General features: G+C 45.2%; 1 protein-coding gene across 1 annotated transcript; it reads left to right on the forward strand.

Annotated features, from left to right (window-relative positions):
- Nucleotides 1-1429: 1429 nt before the first annotated feature.
- On the forward strand, nt 1430-15002 carry LOC310987602 (glutathione S-transferase theta-1-like). Its single transcript, XM_083973931.1, has 5 exons — nt 1430-1649; nt 11538-11625; nt 11714-11864; nt 13018-13194; nt 14110-15002. Exons 1-5 carry the CDS (start codon nt 1538-1540, stop codon nt 14305-14307), a joined length of 726 nt encoding a protein of 241 aa, XP_083830057.1. The 5' UTR covers nt 1430-1537; the 3' UTR covers nt 14308-15002.
- The last annotated feature ends 2664 nt before the right edge of the window (nt 15003-17666 follow it).

Raw genomic sequence — 17666 nt, forward strand, 5'->3', positions numbered from 1 at the left:
ACCATTTATAACAATCAAAACAGCTGAAGAAAGATCCTAGACTTAATCAATTAACTTAACTGGGCTCAGTTGTCACCAAGGACTGTTGTGATATTTACCCCAAAATCGTATATTGCTATAATGTTTGGGATATTGACATTTGCCTTAGACATACGATAAGCTCGTGACAATCAGTTTAATAATGAAGCATGTAATCAACTTTTCTATAATTGGTGTAATTACTGTGTTTTGCTCTTACAGCCCAGAGAATGACATACACATGACAGGGGAAGTAGCAGTTACACACAGGGACTGAGTGTACTGGTTGTTTGATAAACAATTGGGATATCTGGTCTTCGTACCTAGTGTAACTGTGATAGTCAGCTGACACAGGGGAAAGCTGACGAATGCGGGGGGTTGCGTGTCTTGTCCTTTTCACTTTCTCTTGTCCCTTGTTTAATAGGAGCTATCAACAGCTGATCAGCACCAAGCATGAGATTGGGGTCAGACACGAGGTCATGGCGTACGGACTCCAGCCAATGAGGATGCACATTACATCAATTACATCATATCTTGCATTTGTGTAATCAGTAACTATAAAACCGGACAGGGACAGGAGACAGTATCAGACTTCGTGAACTGATGCTGCTGCGGCATGTTGGTCAGGGAAACTTAGTCTGGTCAGGAGCTCTGTACACAATCTCTTTTCCTAGTTGATTCTTTTATAAATAAATATCTAAAATTTTGTAACTCAACGTCTCCTGCGTACTTCATCAAACGAACACGCGAGTTCAAGTTTTAGAACTCTTCAGGACACAGCTCCAAAACTGCATGGCCAAAAATAACTAAACAGTAGGCTTAAATCTCATGCAGATTGTGTTTTGTGTGAAATACTAGTTTCTACCATAAAGTCAAACAAAGTTAACACTGAGTTATATAAGCCTCCCCTCAGATTGATCCAGCCTATTCAGTGCCTGATATTTTTTAGAGAGTACAGACTTGGAGCAAGAGGATTCACTCTTCAGCCATTCCTCCTCTGTCTATGGCCTGGAGACGCCTTGACTTTTTTTTAAATATAGCCTACTTCTGCTTCAGTACACTTCAGAGGATCACAGTGATTGTTATGAAAGTCAGTCACAAGTGTCTTTCCTGGTGGAGACTGTTAATCATTAAACCAGTGATTTCAAGCTGTTCTGCCTTGTGACTTCTCCATGTGTCTGAGGCCGTTCAAACTGCTCACATGGTGGTTTCATTTGTAGAACTGGTAAAATGATCCCAATTATTCACAAAAGAAAAGATAAGAAATTAAAAAGAAATTGAGTAAAATCTTTCAAATGTAATTCCTGCTTCTGACAGAGTATGCGGAGTGTCATTGGTTTATCCCAAACCAATAGGAAACTGCCGCTGGAGGAGGAGGAGGAGAAAGGAGGGGACGTGAACTATCTTTTCTTTGCCAACCGGTCTTCGGAGCCTGAAGCAGACTTGTATAGTAGCGGTTTCAGCCTGAAAAGTAGAGCACAGTAGAAAACTTCCATCGGTGTGTGAAGCAGAAGCAGCCATGGCGTTAGAGTTGTACCTGGACTTGTTGTCTCAGCCCTGTCGCTCAGTCTACATCTTCGCCAAAAAGAACAACATCCCCTTTGAGTTCAAGAAGGTGTCTCTGAAGGACGGTGAGTTCACGGCCACACTGACACAGAGGAAAACTCAGAGTCGGTGTGAACTCCTAGTTTACTGATGTCAACCTGCTCACTCCTTATGCCACTGGCGTCTCTCTCTCTCTCAATTTCACAAGCTTTATTGGCATGGCTGTCATTAAAATATTGCCAAAGCATTACAAAAATGGTAAAATAACAACATCTCTCTCTCTCTCTCTCTCTCTCTCTCTCTCTCTCTCTCTCTCTCTCTCTCTCTCTCTCTCTCCCCTTTGTCATTTTGGTTCATCAGTTCAGCTTCATGTTCAAAAGATTGAAGTCTCAGATAACTGACATCCATAGGCGGCGCCAGGGTGGGGCTTGGTTAGGCTATAGCCCCATCAAAAAATTGTGTTAGCCTTACCATAAAACAACCAAGAAAAAAACAAACAAACAAGAAAGTACAGAGCACCACCGCGGCGCGTCGCAGCTGCGATGACAACTGTCACTCTGTCACTAAGCGTTTTGCCTGCTTGCTGCATATTTAATTTGTTGGAGATGTGTTTAGACTCTTGGCTGTTGTGTGGCTTTAGGACACTGTGTGTCAAAGTGCCTTATGGCCCCTCTGATCTCATATTGGTCTCATCGCCTCTTATCTATGTCTTATTTTCACTCAGATTCACCTGCTGTGCTGTTGACTATTAACTACTCTTTAGTTTAGTTTAGTTTATTTCAGTCAATACATGTCATTAAAAGAAAAGTAACAAACCAGAAAGAAAAAAGTAAATAAAGAAAAACATCAATCAGAATAAACAATAAGTAAACAGAAAAAGAAAATTTGGACCGAAAAGGCATAGGCTGAAGCATAGCTTATTACACCTACCCTGTTACAACTCTGATTAATTAAAAAATAAAAAATAAAAATTTAAAATTTAAAATGTACAATTTGTTATTTATTAATAAAAGAAATAAGCAATCACAAAACAGTGAAAAGAGAGAAGCTGCTTGATTCGATTTCCCTTTCTTCTTCCTTTTCTTTCCCTTCCTTTCTCCTCTCCTTTCCCTTCTTCCCTTCTTCCTCCCCTACTTCCTTCCTCCTCAAAAGAAAAGAGGAAAAAAAAAGAAGACAATCAAACATACAGAAAACAGAACAAAAATAGCAGCAGCATAGCACGTGTCACCACTCATTACTCTAACCTATAGGCTATAAATTAATCATCCTGTTTTTAAGTAGCCTACTTTTTAGTAGTAGTAGTAGTAGTATTACATGTTTTTAAGTCATTCTCCAAAACTCTCTCTCTCTCTCTCTCTCTCTCTCTCTCTCTCTCTCTCTCTCTCTCTCAATTCAATTTCAATTTCACAAGCTTTATTGGCATGACTGTCAGTACAATATTGCCAAAGCATTACAAAAATGGTAAAATAACACATACAATATAAATAAATAAACAGATAATATAATAATACAGATGATACTAATGAACAAACAGTGTAGATATCATTTAGCAGGTAAAACTCAACAGGAGCAGCAGCAGCTGCTCATATAGAGGAGCTCATGTTGAGCAGCTCATCTCTCTTTTTGTGACAGGCACAAACATATTTTGCTGCTTCTAGAGCAGTGGCTCTTTGTTCTCCTAACAGATGACAGAATTTGTCCTGGTCTGAGAGTTGGGTGAAGTTGGGTGTTGTTAGTGTGATGTTAGTGTATGTCTGTGTTCTGATGTGTGTGTATGCGTCACAGTGCAGCAGGAAGTGCTGCTCTGTCTCCACCTGTCTATGTGGACAGAGCTGACAGAGGCGCTGGTCTCTGGGCAGCCAGGTCTGTCTGTGGCGGCCGCTCTCTATAGCCAGGCTGTGGCCGCTGAGTCTGTACATAGTCAAGGTTTTCCTCAGTCTGGGGTCAGTTACTGAACTCAAGTAATCTGCCATGGAGTATTCTTTGTTTAGGGCCAAATAGCATTGCAGTTTGCTTTGGGATTTGGTTGTGCATGTCCAATAGTTGATGTAATTGTCTTTTTGTTTTTCTATAATTTGGTGGGGCCGGATTGTGTGAGGGTGGTCTTGGTGCTCGGTGCTGGTGGAGCTGAGCCTGTGGACCAGCTGGCTGAGGGGACTCCTGTCTTTGCTCTCCTCTTGGCACTGCAGGGCTTTGTAGTGGTAGGAGTTGGGGTCGCTGGCTTTGAGGTGTTGATAGAATTTTATTGCTCTTTTTTGGATCCGAATTAAAAGGGGAAATTGGCCTAATTCAGCTCTGCATCCATTATTGGGGGTGTTCCTATGGACTTTGAGGATGTTTTTGCAAATCTCGGTATGCAGGCTTTCGATCGGGTGTTTGTCCCATTTTTCAAAGTCTTGGGTTACAAGAGGACCCCACACCTCACTACCATATAGTATAATAGGTTCAATTACTGATTTAAATATTTTCATCCAGACTCTAACAGGGATATCAATACATGAGGATTTTTTAATGGACCAGAAAGCTCTTCTGCCCTTGTCTCGCAGATCGTTAATGGCCAGATTGAAATTTCCTGTGGCTGTAATGTTTAATCCGAGGTATGTGTAGCTGTGTGTGTGTTGTATGTCTGTAGAGTCCAGGAGGAACCTGTGTTGGTCTTTCTGACACTTGGGTCGTTTCTGGAAGACCATGACTCTGGTTTTGTCCAGGTTAATGGTCAGGGCCCAGGTCTGACAGAACTTTTGCAGATGATCTAATTGCTTTTGTAAAGCCTCCTTAGATGGAGCGAGCAGGATTAGATCATCTGCAAAGAGTAGACACTTGACTTCAGTGTCAGAGAGGGTGAGACCAGGGATGTCTGACTCTACCAGGGATTTGGCCAAATCATCAATATAAATATTGAACAGGGTGGGGCTGAGACTGCAGCCCTGCTTCACCCCTCTACTTTGGGGGAAGAAGTCGGTTTCCATGATTCCAATTTTTACAGCGCATTGATTATTTATGTACATTGTCTTGATTATATCATAGGTTTTTCCCCCAATACCTTTTTCTAGTAGTTTCAGAAACAGACCATGATGCCAAATTGAGTCGAATGCTTTCTTGAAATCTACAAAACAAGAGAAGATTTTGTTTTTGTTGTGGTGGACGTGTTTCTGGATGAGGGTGTGGAGGGTGTAGATGTGGTCAGTGGTTCTGTGTTGTGGAGTGAATCCAATCTGACTCTTGCTCAGGACATTATGTTCACTGAGGAAGTTTTGCAGACGGCTGTTTAAGATGCTGCAGAACAACTTCCCCAGGTTGCTGCTGACACATTTGCCTCTGTAGTTGTTGGGCTCGTACTTGTCTCCACTTTTATGGATTGGAGTGATAATCCCTTGGCCCCAGGTGTCTGGAAAATGACCGATGTTCAAGATGATATTAAATAATTTCAGTATGGCAGTCTTGATTTTATGGCTGCCGAACCGAAGCATTTCATTTAAGATGCGATCCGGTCCACTTGCCTTCCTTGGCTGCAGGGCCTGGATCTTGGTCAGTAGCTCCTCTTCACTAATTTCATGATCTAATGGGTTTTGGTTGTCTTTAACGACTGATTCAAGAGTTTCTAATTTGTTTAGCAGATTATTTTGGGCTGAATTCGGAGTGATTGTACTGTATAGATTTTCAAAGTGTTTTTTCCAAATTTCACCATTTTGAATTGCCAATTCTTCTTTGTGTGATTTGTTGAATGAATGCCATTTTTTCCAAAAATTATTTGAATCAATGGATTCTTCAATTTCTTCGAGGAGTTGCTGTTCGTGTTGCTTCTTTTTAGTGCTTAGTGTTTTTCTGTATAATTTCAATGATTCACAATAGCGAAGGCGGAGCTCATGATTGTCAGGTTGCCGGTGTTTTTCATTGGATAATTTACGGAGTGTTTTTCTCAGACACCTGCAGTCAGAGTCAAACCACTTTTCATGAGTAGATTTGTTTGAACTGTGATGATGAGGTTTGCTCAGATTGGACAGAAGTGCTGTTTTGTCAAATATGTCATTGATATCCCCAACAGCCTGATTGAGGCCATCTTTATTGTGGGGATATAAGGTGGAGAGAAAATGGTCCAACTTCATTTGGATAGTTGGGTGCCCGATGGCTCTCTGGTAGTCATCTTTGCTATGACTTGTCCACCTATAAGGCTGTTTGGATGGGTTGAGTCTGCTGGGCTCTGCTACATGGGGGTCTGTTGGGCTCTTCTTAATGTACAGGGTGATTTTGCTGTGATCTGATAGGGGCGTTAGGGGGCTGATGGTGAATGCTCTTAGATAGGAGGGGTCTAGGTCTGTAATACTATAGTCTACTGTGCTGTTGCCAAGAGGAGAGCTGTATGTGTAGAGACCAAAGGAGTCCCCTCGAAGCCGACCGTTGACTATGTACAGACCCAGCGTGCGACACATCTGCAGCAGTTGATTCCCATTTCTGTTGACTGTTTTGTCTAGATTGTTTCTGTGCTGATGTGGAGGAGGGGGGATGTTGATCTGGCCAGGTATGTGTTTGTCCCCATGTGTATTTATTAAGTCAGGTTCTGTGCCTGTTCTGGCGTTGAGGTCACCACAGATCAGCACGTTTCCCTGTGTCTGGTAATAGTTGATTTCGTCTTCCAGAATGGTAAAGGTGTTTTCGTTGTAGTAAGGGGACTCTGATGGGGGGATATAGGCTGTGCACAGGAATAGGTCTTTGTCTGTGGAGACAGCCTCTTTTTTTATTTTGAACCAAATTGAAAAATTTCCTTTTTTGATGAACTCTATTGAATGAGTGAGGTTTGCCTTGTACCAGATCAACATCCCCCCTGAATCTCTGCCTTGGCTTACATTCTTAAGTTTCGTGGATGGAAAAACCACTTCTCTATACCCAAGAGGACAACCAGTGGGCATGTCTCCTCTATTCCAAGTTTCCTGCAACACAATGATATCAGATTGTTCTATTTCTCTATTAAAGTCTGGGGTCCTGCTCTTAAGGCCAAAAGCCGAGGACCTCAGACCCTGGATGTTCCAACATGAAATAACAAACGATTTAGAATTCATTAACTATAAAACTCAAATTATGCATTCAGTGTTAAAATGAGATAAACTTCCAATCCTACTGCCAATGAAGAGATTAATTCTAATGCATTTTAGGTATTCGTTTCAATCTAATAATATAATAATATTTAAAAATGAACAAATAAATAAATAATAATAGATATGATTGTCTACTGTACTTGGCCCATCAGGTGGGAGCAGAGCAGGCTCAGCATGTGTTGGATGTCTCTCAGCTGGCTGTGTGGGGGTGTAGGGGTGGGGGCAGGGGTTGGAAGGGTAGGCGGGGGGTCTGCTGCTCTCCTCACCACCTGGCTGTAGTTCAGTGGGCCGGGGCCTGGCTCCTGGTGATGGCGATGGGGTGGGGCTCTTGGGGGTAGGAGGGGCTCTGGGTAGGTGTGAGGGGGCTCGTAGCTGCCCTGGGGTCTACGTGGAGAAGGTCTGGAAGGTCTGGGAGGTCTGGGTGGTCTGGGGGGCGGTCTGGGGGGGCTGTGGGCTGAGCTGCTCCTTCTGCGGGGGGTGGACTGGTCTCGGTTGAGAGCGACGTCCTTCAGTGTCCGGGCGAAGACGGAGACGATGTTTTTAAAGAGGTGCACGTTGTCATAGAGGCAGCTGATGTCCAGGGAGGGGTGGTGGGCCAGATGGACGTTGGGCCTCAGGACACAGTCTCTGGAGACGCTGCTGTTGATCCTGTGGATGGTGTCTGGGTGGAAGTCTCTCCTGGGCAGCAGGGTGGACACCACCACTCTGCTGGTGGGGAAGGTGCTGGAGGCTTTCTCTATGACTCCTCTGAGGGACTCTGACACTCTGTCCTGCTGCGTCCTCAGCTCGTTGGTGCCGGTGTGGATGATGATGTGGCTGGGGGAGCCCAGCTGCTCCACCGACAGCAGCTCCAGGGCCTGGCGGCTGGTTGGACACCACAGTTTGGACACGTTGTGGTTGGGGAACAGTTTCTTTTCATCTAAGAACTTTCCATTGGAGTCGATGAGGATGACAATGTCTGGTTGCTGCGCCGGACTGGATGGACGAGGGGTGGAGTCCACCAGAGGGCTGGGGGGGGGTCTGGGTGTAGTGTTGGTCTGTGGACTAGAAGAGAGCTGCTGGGTGGGTGGGGCCTCTCGGTCCTGGTGGTTCTGAGTGGGTGGGGCCTCTTGGTCCTGGTGGTTCTGAGTGGAGCTTCCAGGGTCCTGGTTGTGGTCTGGGTGTGGGTCTAGCTGTCCTGTCAGGCCTGGGGGGTCTCTGTCTCTGTCCTGGAGCTTCTGTGACAGAGAGGCCAGCTCTGTCCTGGTGTTCTCTCTCTCCTCTCTCAGCTCCTTCACCTCCTCTGTCAGAGCGCTCAGCGCTGCCATGTGTCTCTCCTGGTGCTGCTGCAGCTCTCTGATCTCCGTCCTCAGTCTGCTCAGCTCAGTCTGGTCCTGGTCTCTGTCCTGTCTCAGTCTGCTCAGCTCTGTGCTGAGGCTGCAGGTCTTCTCCTCCTCCTGGCTCGGCTGATGGCTCATCAGCTCTCTCAGCTGGACCAGCTCTCTCTCCAGCTCACTGAACTTCACCTTCATGTCGGTGATGGTGGCGGTCAGCTGGGGGTCCTGGGTCTGTTCAGAGCAGGGGGGCTCACTCTTCTCAGAGGGCTGGTCGGCAGGGGGGCAGGTGGGGGTGGATGTGGTGTCTGTGTCTGGCAGGGTGGGGGTGTCATCAGGCGGGGTGGTCTTCTCCAGCTGAGCTCTTTCCTTGATGAGGAGGAAGTCCAGCTCAAACTGCCTGAGGTTCCCCTGCACCATGACGGTCCCGTTCTTGTAGAGGTTGACTGAGGTCATGGGGAAGTCTGGGTCCTCTGCTTCTCTGATCTTCAGCTTCCATCCGTTACAGATGCCCTCCTTCTTCACCGAGGGGTAGTGGCTCCTGATAGCAGAGTGCCATGCCAGTGGCTGCTCAGTGAAGAAGATGAAGTTGCTGATGTCTCCAGTCTTATAGGAGTCAGAGAAGAGTGTCTCTGGCCTTTCCCTCATAACCTTCTGCTTATAGGCCTTCCTGCTGGTTTCATTCTTCACCTCTTGTGGGTAGAAGAGAGGAACAGCCTCCTGCGCTGTGTCTATGGATGGCAGGGTGTCTGTGACTGAGGCTCTGGAACTCTGCTGGTGCTGCATGGCTGTGTTCCAATTCCTTAGTGACCGTTGCTATGGCTTACTGTCTTGTTGGCTAGCTGTTAGCATTAACTACAAACTAACTTAAATTAGTTTGGTAGTTATTATTTTGTTTTGTAAGCCCTTTTTCAGGTTATACTTCCTCTGGTGTTATCACTCACTTCAGTTACTGGTTGTTGTCCCTCTTCTTGGTCTCTGTCAGGTCTCTGTTTGTTGTCTTCAGGACTGTTTGACTCACTGTCAGTTTGGCAGTTGGCTGAACTTCTTTGCTGGACTCCTCAGTTCAGATGGATTTCTCCAAGTTTTCTTTGGTTTTTTCTTTTCCGTTCTTCTTCTTTCAGGGAGGTAATTGCTTTAAAAGTGTATCTTCTTCAAAATTTGACACAAAATTGAAAGTTTATCTCATCTTAAAACAGAAAAAAGAGATCAACCTCAGGAGCTCATAATGAGCTCTCTCTCTCATACACACAGAGATTGTGTGTCTCTCTCTCTCTCTCTCTCTCTCTCTCTCTCTCTCTCTCTCTATGCTGATGATGTTAATGTCTTTATTCGGAATCAGGGAGACGTGTCTTTTATAACACATGCCTTGGATCTTTTTAGCAAAGCTGCTTCAGCAAGGGTGAATTGGGGGAAAAGTGAGGCTTTGCAGTTGGGGTCATGGGGGGAAACAGGGGCACCGGTGTTACCGGGGAACCTGAGATGGGGGAGGCAGGGCATGAAGGTGCTGGGGGTGTTTCTGGGGAGTGAGGAGTTTCAGAAGAAGAACTGGGAGGGTGTGATGGAGAAAGTGTGTGCCAGACTGTCTAAGTGGAAATGGTTGCTCCCTCAGCTCTCCTACAGGGGCAGAGTCCTGATTGTCAATAACTTGGTTGCCTCGACCCTTTGGCACAAGCTGAGGGTCTTGCAGCCACCGAGGGGCCTGGTCGAAGCCATCCAGAAGAAGATGGTGGATTTCTTCTGGTCGGGACACCACTGGCTGAGATCAGCGGTGCTGCACCTGCCGGTACATGAGGGTGGACAAGGCCTGGTGAACATCGCGGCGCGGGTCGCGGCTTTCAGGCTGCAGACGGCCCAGAGATTGCTGTACAGTTTTGGTCTGCCGTGGATGGACACAGCCTGCTTGCTGCTGAGGAAGGCCGGTCGTCTCGGGTACGATAAACATCTGTTTCTGCTTGAGCTCAGCTCAGTGGACTTATCTGGTTTGACACCGTTTTACCAGTCGGTGCTCGAGGCGGCGCAGGTCTTCACGTTCCAGCGGAAGGCTGTTTTAACACCTGGGATGTGGCTCTTTGAAGAACCTCTGCTATGGAACAGTTTTATCTCTTCGGGGGTCCTGTCCTCCGACAGCCTCAGGATCAGACTGAGGGAGGCAGGCTGCGTGAAGCTGGGTCACCTCCTAAGGACCTCCATCCCTCACTTGGCGGAGCGACTCAGCATTAGGTCCAGCAGAGTGCTGCACAGGCTGGTGGCAGAGGTCTGTGGGTCCCTGCCGGAGGTTCTTAGGGGGTTCGTGAAGGACCGGACTGTTCTGGACCAGTGGGATGAGCAGCATGAATATGTGTTTCCTGCCCTGATGGTTTCTCCTGCTGTTGGCCAGTGGCGTGAGGAGGAGGACCTCCTGCTTTCTCTGAGGACCCCACAGCTGGGAGACCTGGAGTCTCTGGGGAGAAAGGAGGCGTACAACATCGTCCTGAAGGTGGCAGGCCTGCGCTCTCTGGCCGAGCTGAAGGTGTCGAGGTGGACTGAGTTTTTTGGCAGGGGCTCTTCTCCAGGAGGTTGTTGGCGGTCCCTGTACAAACCCCCCGTTGAAAAACGGACGGGCGACCTCCAGTGGAGGATTGTACATGGGGCCATAGCTACAAACAGGTATCTGGCACACCTTGATCCTAGCACGGGGGTCAGCTGCTCCTTCTGCTCCGACACTGAGACATTACAACACCTGTTTGTCCAGTGTCCCAGACTGGAGCCTCTGTTCAGGCTGCTGCAGGGCTGGGTGCAGGGGTTAGGGGAGCACTTCACTTTCTGTTTATACATCTACGGGCCACGCTACTCTGCAAGGAAGAAGGCATCACACACACTCATCAACTACATCTCAGGGTTATCAAAGCTAGTCACTTGGAAAACACGTAAGAACAGGGTGAGGGGTCAGGGGTCACAGGAGGTGGTGGCTATGGTAACGGGGATGCTGGCAGCTCGGCTGAGGGTGGAGTTCAGCTTCTACAAGCTGACTGGCCAAATAGAGGGTTTTGTGAAGACCTGGGCTGTGAATGGTGTTTTGTGTTCGGTCCAGGAGGACTCACTAGTCCTGAAGTTCTGAGTCTTTTTCTGTTGTTGTCATTTGCTCAGTTGATTATGTCCTGGTTTGCTCTGTCGCAATTGTGTGATTGAATTTGATAGAGTTGTGTGACATAGTATGGACTGATAATTAAAGTTTGGTTTTAAAAATCAAAAAAAATCTCTCTCTCTCTCTCTCTCTCTCTCTCTCTCTCTCTCTCTCTCTCTCTCTCTCTCTGTGTGTGTGCGTGCTTGCATGTTTCTAGCTGTGGTAGGAGGGTGTTGTTTTATTAGATATATATTCACAGCTAAATTCTGGCATTTAGCTATTTGAGCCCCGCCACCATATGGGTTAGCCCCACCGTAGTTGAACCAGAAAAAAATACTCTGGCGCCTCCACTGCTGACATCTGAATAGACTGAGGTCTTTCACAGAATCTGAAGTGCTGCAACTGGAGGGGAAAAAACATGTCTTGTTGCTGTAACCCAGTTGTACTGTATGTTTGTTTCAGGCGAGCATTTTGAAGAGGAGTTTGGGAAAATCAACTTGATAAGAAAAGTGCCTGCTATGCGTGATGGAGACTTCTGCCTGGCTGAGAGGTGAGCACTGCTCCTCGGTTATGTGTCCTGTCTGTGTGAAGTTGTGTGTCCTTGGTGGTGCTCAGTTGCGGTGTCTTTCCCTCTGCAGCATCTCCATCCTGCTCTACCTGGCTGAAAAGTTCAAGACTCCAGACTTCTGGTACCCAGCTGACCTCCAGCAGCGCGCTCGAGTCAATGAGTACCTGTCATGGCAGCACGCGGCCGTCCGTTTTCATGGATCCAGGATTTTCTGGCTTAGGGTATGGTCACTTACTTATGATGTCTTGTTCTCAAGTGCCAGTGTTTACCAGATTGTATGTCACTGTCTCCAGATGGTACATGTGCAACAGAAAACAGCATCTCAGCCGTGACACTGCTGTGAAAAGAAACACTCTCTAAAGTTAAAACAGTATAGAGCCACTTTGCACTGATTTAACTGTGCAGTTTTATGATAAATTGAGTAGAATAATTGTAAATGATTGGAAAGCCTGATTAATCACCTTTACGACGAGGTACAACTTGCAAGGATCGGTGGAATGAGCAACACAGCTAAACATGTGGGAAGCGCCCCAAAAAATGTGCCAAAATCCACTGCAATATTCTCCTGTTGATATTCACTCTTGTTCTGAGTTGTTTGGTGGAATGGATGATTGCACTCTCCCACGGTAATAAGGGGGGGGGGGGGGGACAGCACATAGCCTACTGGCCATTTTTACACAGCCACAACAATATAACAGCATGCAAAAGTGGGCTCCCCTGGTCAAAATGTGAACAGTGAAGCAAGTGGAAGATTAAATGATGTCCAAAAGACATGAAGTTACAGATGACACATTCCCTTAAATTACCATTTTAAACAATATCTTTTTTTTTTTTCATTTTTATCTTTTACGTCTTAAATGACATCTATGTGACATCATACTAATTATTTATAATAATTTATAAATTTGTTGTCCTCCAGTGCTGAGGTGAAGCGCCATTGTGATGTGTGAGGAAAGAGTTAAGCGTCCTCCCGGCCAGTAGCTAAACACTCAGACTTTTGTTTTCTCTGGGTGTTTCAGGAAGTGAGGGGTGAAATACTGCATTTTTTTGCTTTCCATGGACGTCCCTCCGGAGAAACACTTGTAAAATGATATGTTCAGCCTTTTGTATCAATTCATGTCCTTCAAAAAACATCAGTTTGTTTCAAGAACAAAAGATTGTGTGAATAGTAGCAACTGGTTTAAACTTTCCATCAAGATAAATGTGTTTAATCAGCACATAACTAACTTTAATGGCATTGCCTCTTCTTCTTGGTTGTTTACAGCAACTGCTGTTTGATATCTGACACTGTCTTTTACTGTGTTCTGTGTTGTAAAAGTTTCTGAACTCTCAGAGCTGTGTAGTGTGATCGAGGTCTTTGTGTTTGTGCCGTAGCTTTTGATTCCCAAGATGCTGGGTGTGGACGTCCCGCAGGACAAGCTAGACGCAGCCATGGAGGACCTGAACGCCTCACTAAAGATGATGGAGGAAAAGTTCATCCAGGACCGACCCTTCATTGCCGGAGATCAGATTTCACTGGCCGACCTGGTCGCCATTGTGGAGGTCATGCAGGTACACGTTGCTGGCAGCCAGATTAGTGAAGAATATGACAATGTGTTGTGCCCCAACTTTTGGAAACAGGGTTGTATTTTTCGGTGCTTTATCTTCCCATTAAAACAGAGTGGAATTTAGCTGATGGTGAAACACTGAAAATATTCTACATTTAGACAGATTGTTTCAACATCACAGTACTCAAGGTTACAGACAGTTCTCTCTCCCCCACACAGCCTGAACTCATCAGCCCCTCTCTTAGCTCCGCCCTCAACACTTCCTGTGTTAAAGGGATAGTTCACTCAAAATTGAAATTTCTGGGAGAAGTTTCAGAGTCCTCCGTGGCTTCACTGAGTTACAGCGGGGCTCCGTGCAGCACTGCATGTCCATATGACGGTTGAAAATGGATACCACTTTTCTTTGTAACAAAAAGACACACCAAAAAACATCCAAATACCTTCATAGTGCTCGGGACCAGGAAGAGGAGCTTCCGCTGCAAACAAGCTTGAAATATAGACTTCGCATTTCAGGGCTTCAATACAAGACGGACATTACATACGAGCAGCATGGAGGTATTTGGATGTTTTTTGGTGTGTCTTTTTGTTACGAAGAAAAGTGGTATCCATTTGCAACCGTTATATGGACATGCACTGCTACGCCGAGACCCCCTGTAACTCAGAGAAGGCAGGGACAACTCTGAAACTTCTCCCAGCCCTTAGTCGACATGAGGGTGAGTAGATAATGAGTGAAATTTGAATTTTGGGTGAACTATCCTTTTAATGCCTGTTAGACTGTAGTTATGCATTTCCAACCAAATCTAAAGTTTGGTTTTTGAAAAGTTCACTCTTGTAACTAGTGACCATCACTTGTAATGAAAAAAATATAACTTTTCACATTAAAATCCCACCTTTCCACCCTCCTCTGTCCCCCTTACAGCCGGTGGGCTCTGGCCTGGACGTGTTTGAGGGGAGACCCAAGCTGAGCGCATGGCGAGACAGAGTCCAGGCCGCCATTGGACAGGAGCTGTTTGACGACGCCCACCAGACCATCATGGGAGCTCAGGAGAATGCGACGCTGATGGACGAGAGCAAGGCGCAGTTCTTCAAACCCAAATTGCTCAGATTATTCATGTGAAGAGGAGAACATCGATGCTCTCTGTAACACTTTTTAACAGGTCATAATCCAAGCTGTGAATTGCAGTTGTAGGTCAGATGAACACCAGTAAAATACTTAGGTGAAACACGATGGTAGGGGGCAAGACCACAAAATCTGCTTTATTTTTAATAGACCTCTCAGAAAGCAGGCAGCGTCCAGAGAGAGACCCAAGAGAAAAGATGTAAAATGCTTAAACCAGAAATATATCTTAGCAAAACTCAGAAAAGGGTCAAATACGAACTTCAATAACCTTGTGCTGTTAAAGGAGCAAAGGGAGATAATAACCACACACAGTATCAATTTGAATTTCCCTCCTAGGGATGAATAAAGTATTCTCTACTCTACTCTACAAACTCAGTTTCAAAGAGTATTTTATTGGAATATTGATTCATATAGACTGTATTGTACTAATACACACACACCATTATACAGCTCTTTTGTTACTTATACAGTGGATGATGCACTACAACTACAGGAGTCGGTCAGTCGGCCTCATTATATAACGCAGAGGAATGTGAAATCTGAGATACTGGCTCCTCTGAGGGTGACGACGCATCATCAGACCCATTTCCTTCCCGTTTCCCTGCATCTAACACAGTTCAATCAGCTGAGCTTCATGTGATGAGACGTGGTAATGCTCCGTCAAGTCTCAATAAACATTGTCTTTCACACTCCATTCTGTGTTTGTCAGCTGTGGCGATTTGTTGTCCATACTGTGATGGTTTTACCTTGTGATTCCTGCGTTGGGATATCATGTGGATAATGTGAAGTGAAGTGTGTTATAAAGAGGTTGGACATGTGTGTGTCACTCTTTAAATTCAGACAGCAGCACTCATTGTAGTCAGCTGGGTCTATACTGGATGATCGGGATCAATGATACTGAAACATTGAGTCGGTCCACTGGTGGAAAGTAAGAGTGATGATTTGCTTCAAATCTCTAACACTGACACCATGTGGACAAACAGGTAATTTCATATCACATCACATTTGACCCCCAACATATTAGACCTGAACATATTAACACTAAGTTGTTGTTGACATGTAATCAGTAGTTTAAACCCAATATATATGTATGAAGAGTATACAAATGACTGAAGTAACATTGATCTCCATTTAACATGAATTTTGCTGTGAATTGACATCATAATATATTGTTAATATACAGTAGGTCATATAGCACAGCCTCTAATTGATAAAACCACGAGAAATGTTATGTTCCTGTAGACCCAGAGGCTGAAGGTCCTAGACCCTGGTTGTGTATTTTCAGAATAACTACCTACATATAAATTGCAATCACAAACATGCAATATGACTAAATAAAACATTATTAATTAGCTAAATAAGATTATTTAGAATGCTGTAGTACTTGTTATCCATATCCTTCCACTGTCATGAAAAACTAGGGTCCTAGAAATGTGCTTGAGAAACGTTAATAACCCAGAGTAGTACGGTAGCAACTTAACATGAACTTCATGTACAACCTCCGCTCAGCAGAATACCTGTTCTTCCCAGCACTCCTTAAATCCTTGAATCATAAATCTGGGTCTCAACCAGGAAATATTGTCACTGACAATATTAGTTAACTGTTAACTGTTTTACTACTGCCTAGAACTTCTGATTCGCTGAGGATGAAACTGACCATCACTAACGTCAGTGATCAGACTTAGCTACATTGTGAAACACAGACTGTTGTCTGAGAAAAGGTTAACTACAGACTGTTAAAAGACACTTTCAGCTGCAGGGAAAGAGGTCATAATACTGACAAGATTTTGGCTTCTGTGTTGTACTGTGGAAGCAGTAAAAAAAAAAAAAAAGTGGGTGACACGCACAGCCCCAAAAACATACAATAGGGTGCTGGATCTAAAAACACTATGAAAAGATCCACACACCACTGAGTGAACACAGGAAACAGAACACGTATACATACTCAAAAAAACAATGTCAGTATAGACGGAGCTGCTACAACAAGAGCAGAGTGGAGCAGTGGGAAACTTTCAGGAAGGGGGAAAGATGTTATTGTTGGCAGGATCCATGTAGCACTAGTGGTGGGTCCATGGATTCCTGATGGGTGGCAGCCGGCGTGGAGCACGAGGACGTGCTTGTGAAAAGAGGGGGGGGGGGGGGTGTGACAGTTGACAGTCCTGTCACTATGCCTCCAATTGATCATATGTCCTGGCTACTTGGCCACAGCGGTATACCTTTGGTTGAATGGCAAGCGCACATGACTCTTATCCGGGAGACTAGGGTTCAAACCCCACCCGGGTCCTCCTTACCACATTATCATCTCTTGGCCCAATTGATCATCTATTCAATCACATGTCAGCCCCCAAAGTTGCCCACAGTACGGGCTGCACAGGCTAACCCATATTGTGGCCCCTGTTGGCTTTCTGTGAGCAAAACCATGCTGTGTTACCTACTGAAAACCCTCAAATCTGCTGTAGGCCCCACATGGGTTAAGACCAGTCTATGGTTAAGACACGTGGGCAAGTGCATTGGGCAGGGTCACATTAGCCAACAAAGGCACACCAAAGTAAAAAAAAAAGGGCATGTGTGCCCAGTGTGGGAAGACAGCCTGCCAGGAAATCAGTAAGCTCTTTTCATTGGCAGTAAAAGTGACTTTACTGGTAGCCTTTGGAAGTTCTTCTTCTTCTTTGGAAGCATATAGTCAACTTGGCATTATTATAAATTGCTGTAAACATTTTAAAAAGGTCAATAAAAGAAGGTGACTTACTTTCTTGACCTAGGCAGTGGTCCAAAATGTATCTCAACGGTTAACAGGAACAATCAACGGGCTTAGAAGTTCCTTATTGCAGTATTGACCCTCAAATATTGACATAGTGCTCAAATAATACACTTTGTTTGACATTTCTACATGTTCCAATCATCAATCATCTGTCCTGTAATTTTCCAATTTCCTCACTCAGAACAAGCCCCGTCTCATCTGGCTCACTAAGCCAGCACCTAGCTCGAACACACTAGGCTATTGGCATTTCACCTGCTGCGTATTCACAGTGACCAAACATGGCCCCGACATGTACTAGGTTTAGACCTGGTCTCTTTTATGTGGTTTTGCTGTCTGTGCTCATACTGGAAATCTAAATGTATCACCTCTGTTCATGGTCCCTGTAAATTACCAAACACACACGCACGCACGCACGCACGCACGCACACACACACACACACACACACACACTGTAAATACATAGCCTGCTTTCACTTCTTTTAAACCTTTAACCTGCTCTGAAATCACGACAACCAGTAAGTGTCAAGTGATTGTAAAGTGTGTCATTCAGGAAACAGGTCAGAGTTCAGTTTCAGATTTTAATCTGCACAATTAC

Source organism: Trachurus trachurus (assembly GCF_905171665.1).
Source record: "Trachurus trachurus genome assembly, chromosome: 1".
In the NCBI taxonomy this organism is placed as follows: Eukaryota; Metazoa; Chordata; class Actinopteri; order Carangiformes; family Carangidae; genus Trachurus; species Trachurus trachurus.

Bases quoted from the DNA above. Each gene is read 5' to 3' on its own strand.
- LOC310987602 (XM_083973931.1), top strand. From the start codon at position 1,538: ATGGCGTTAGAGTTGTACCTGGACTTGTTGTCTCAGCCCTGTCGCTCA. The intron at 11,626-11,713 runs GTGAGCACTGCT...TTCCCTCTGCAG, and splicing joins GACTTCTGCCTGGCTGAGAG to CATCTCCATCCTGCTCTACC. The intron at 13,195-14,109 runs GTACACGTTGCT...TCCCCCTTACAG, and splicing joins CCATTGTGGAGGTCATGCAG to CCGGTGGGCTCTGGCCTGGA.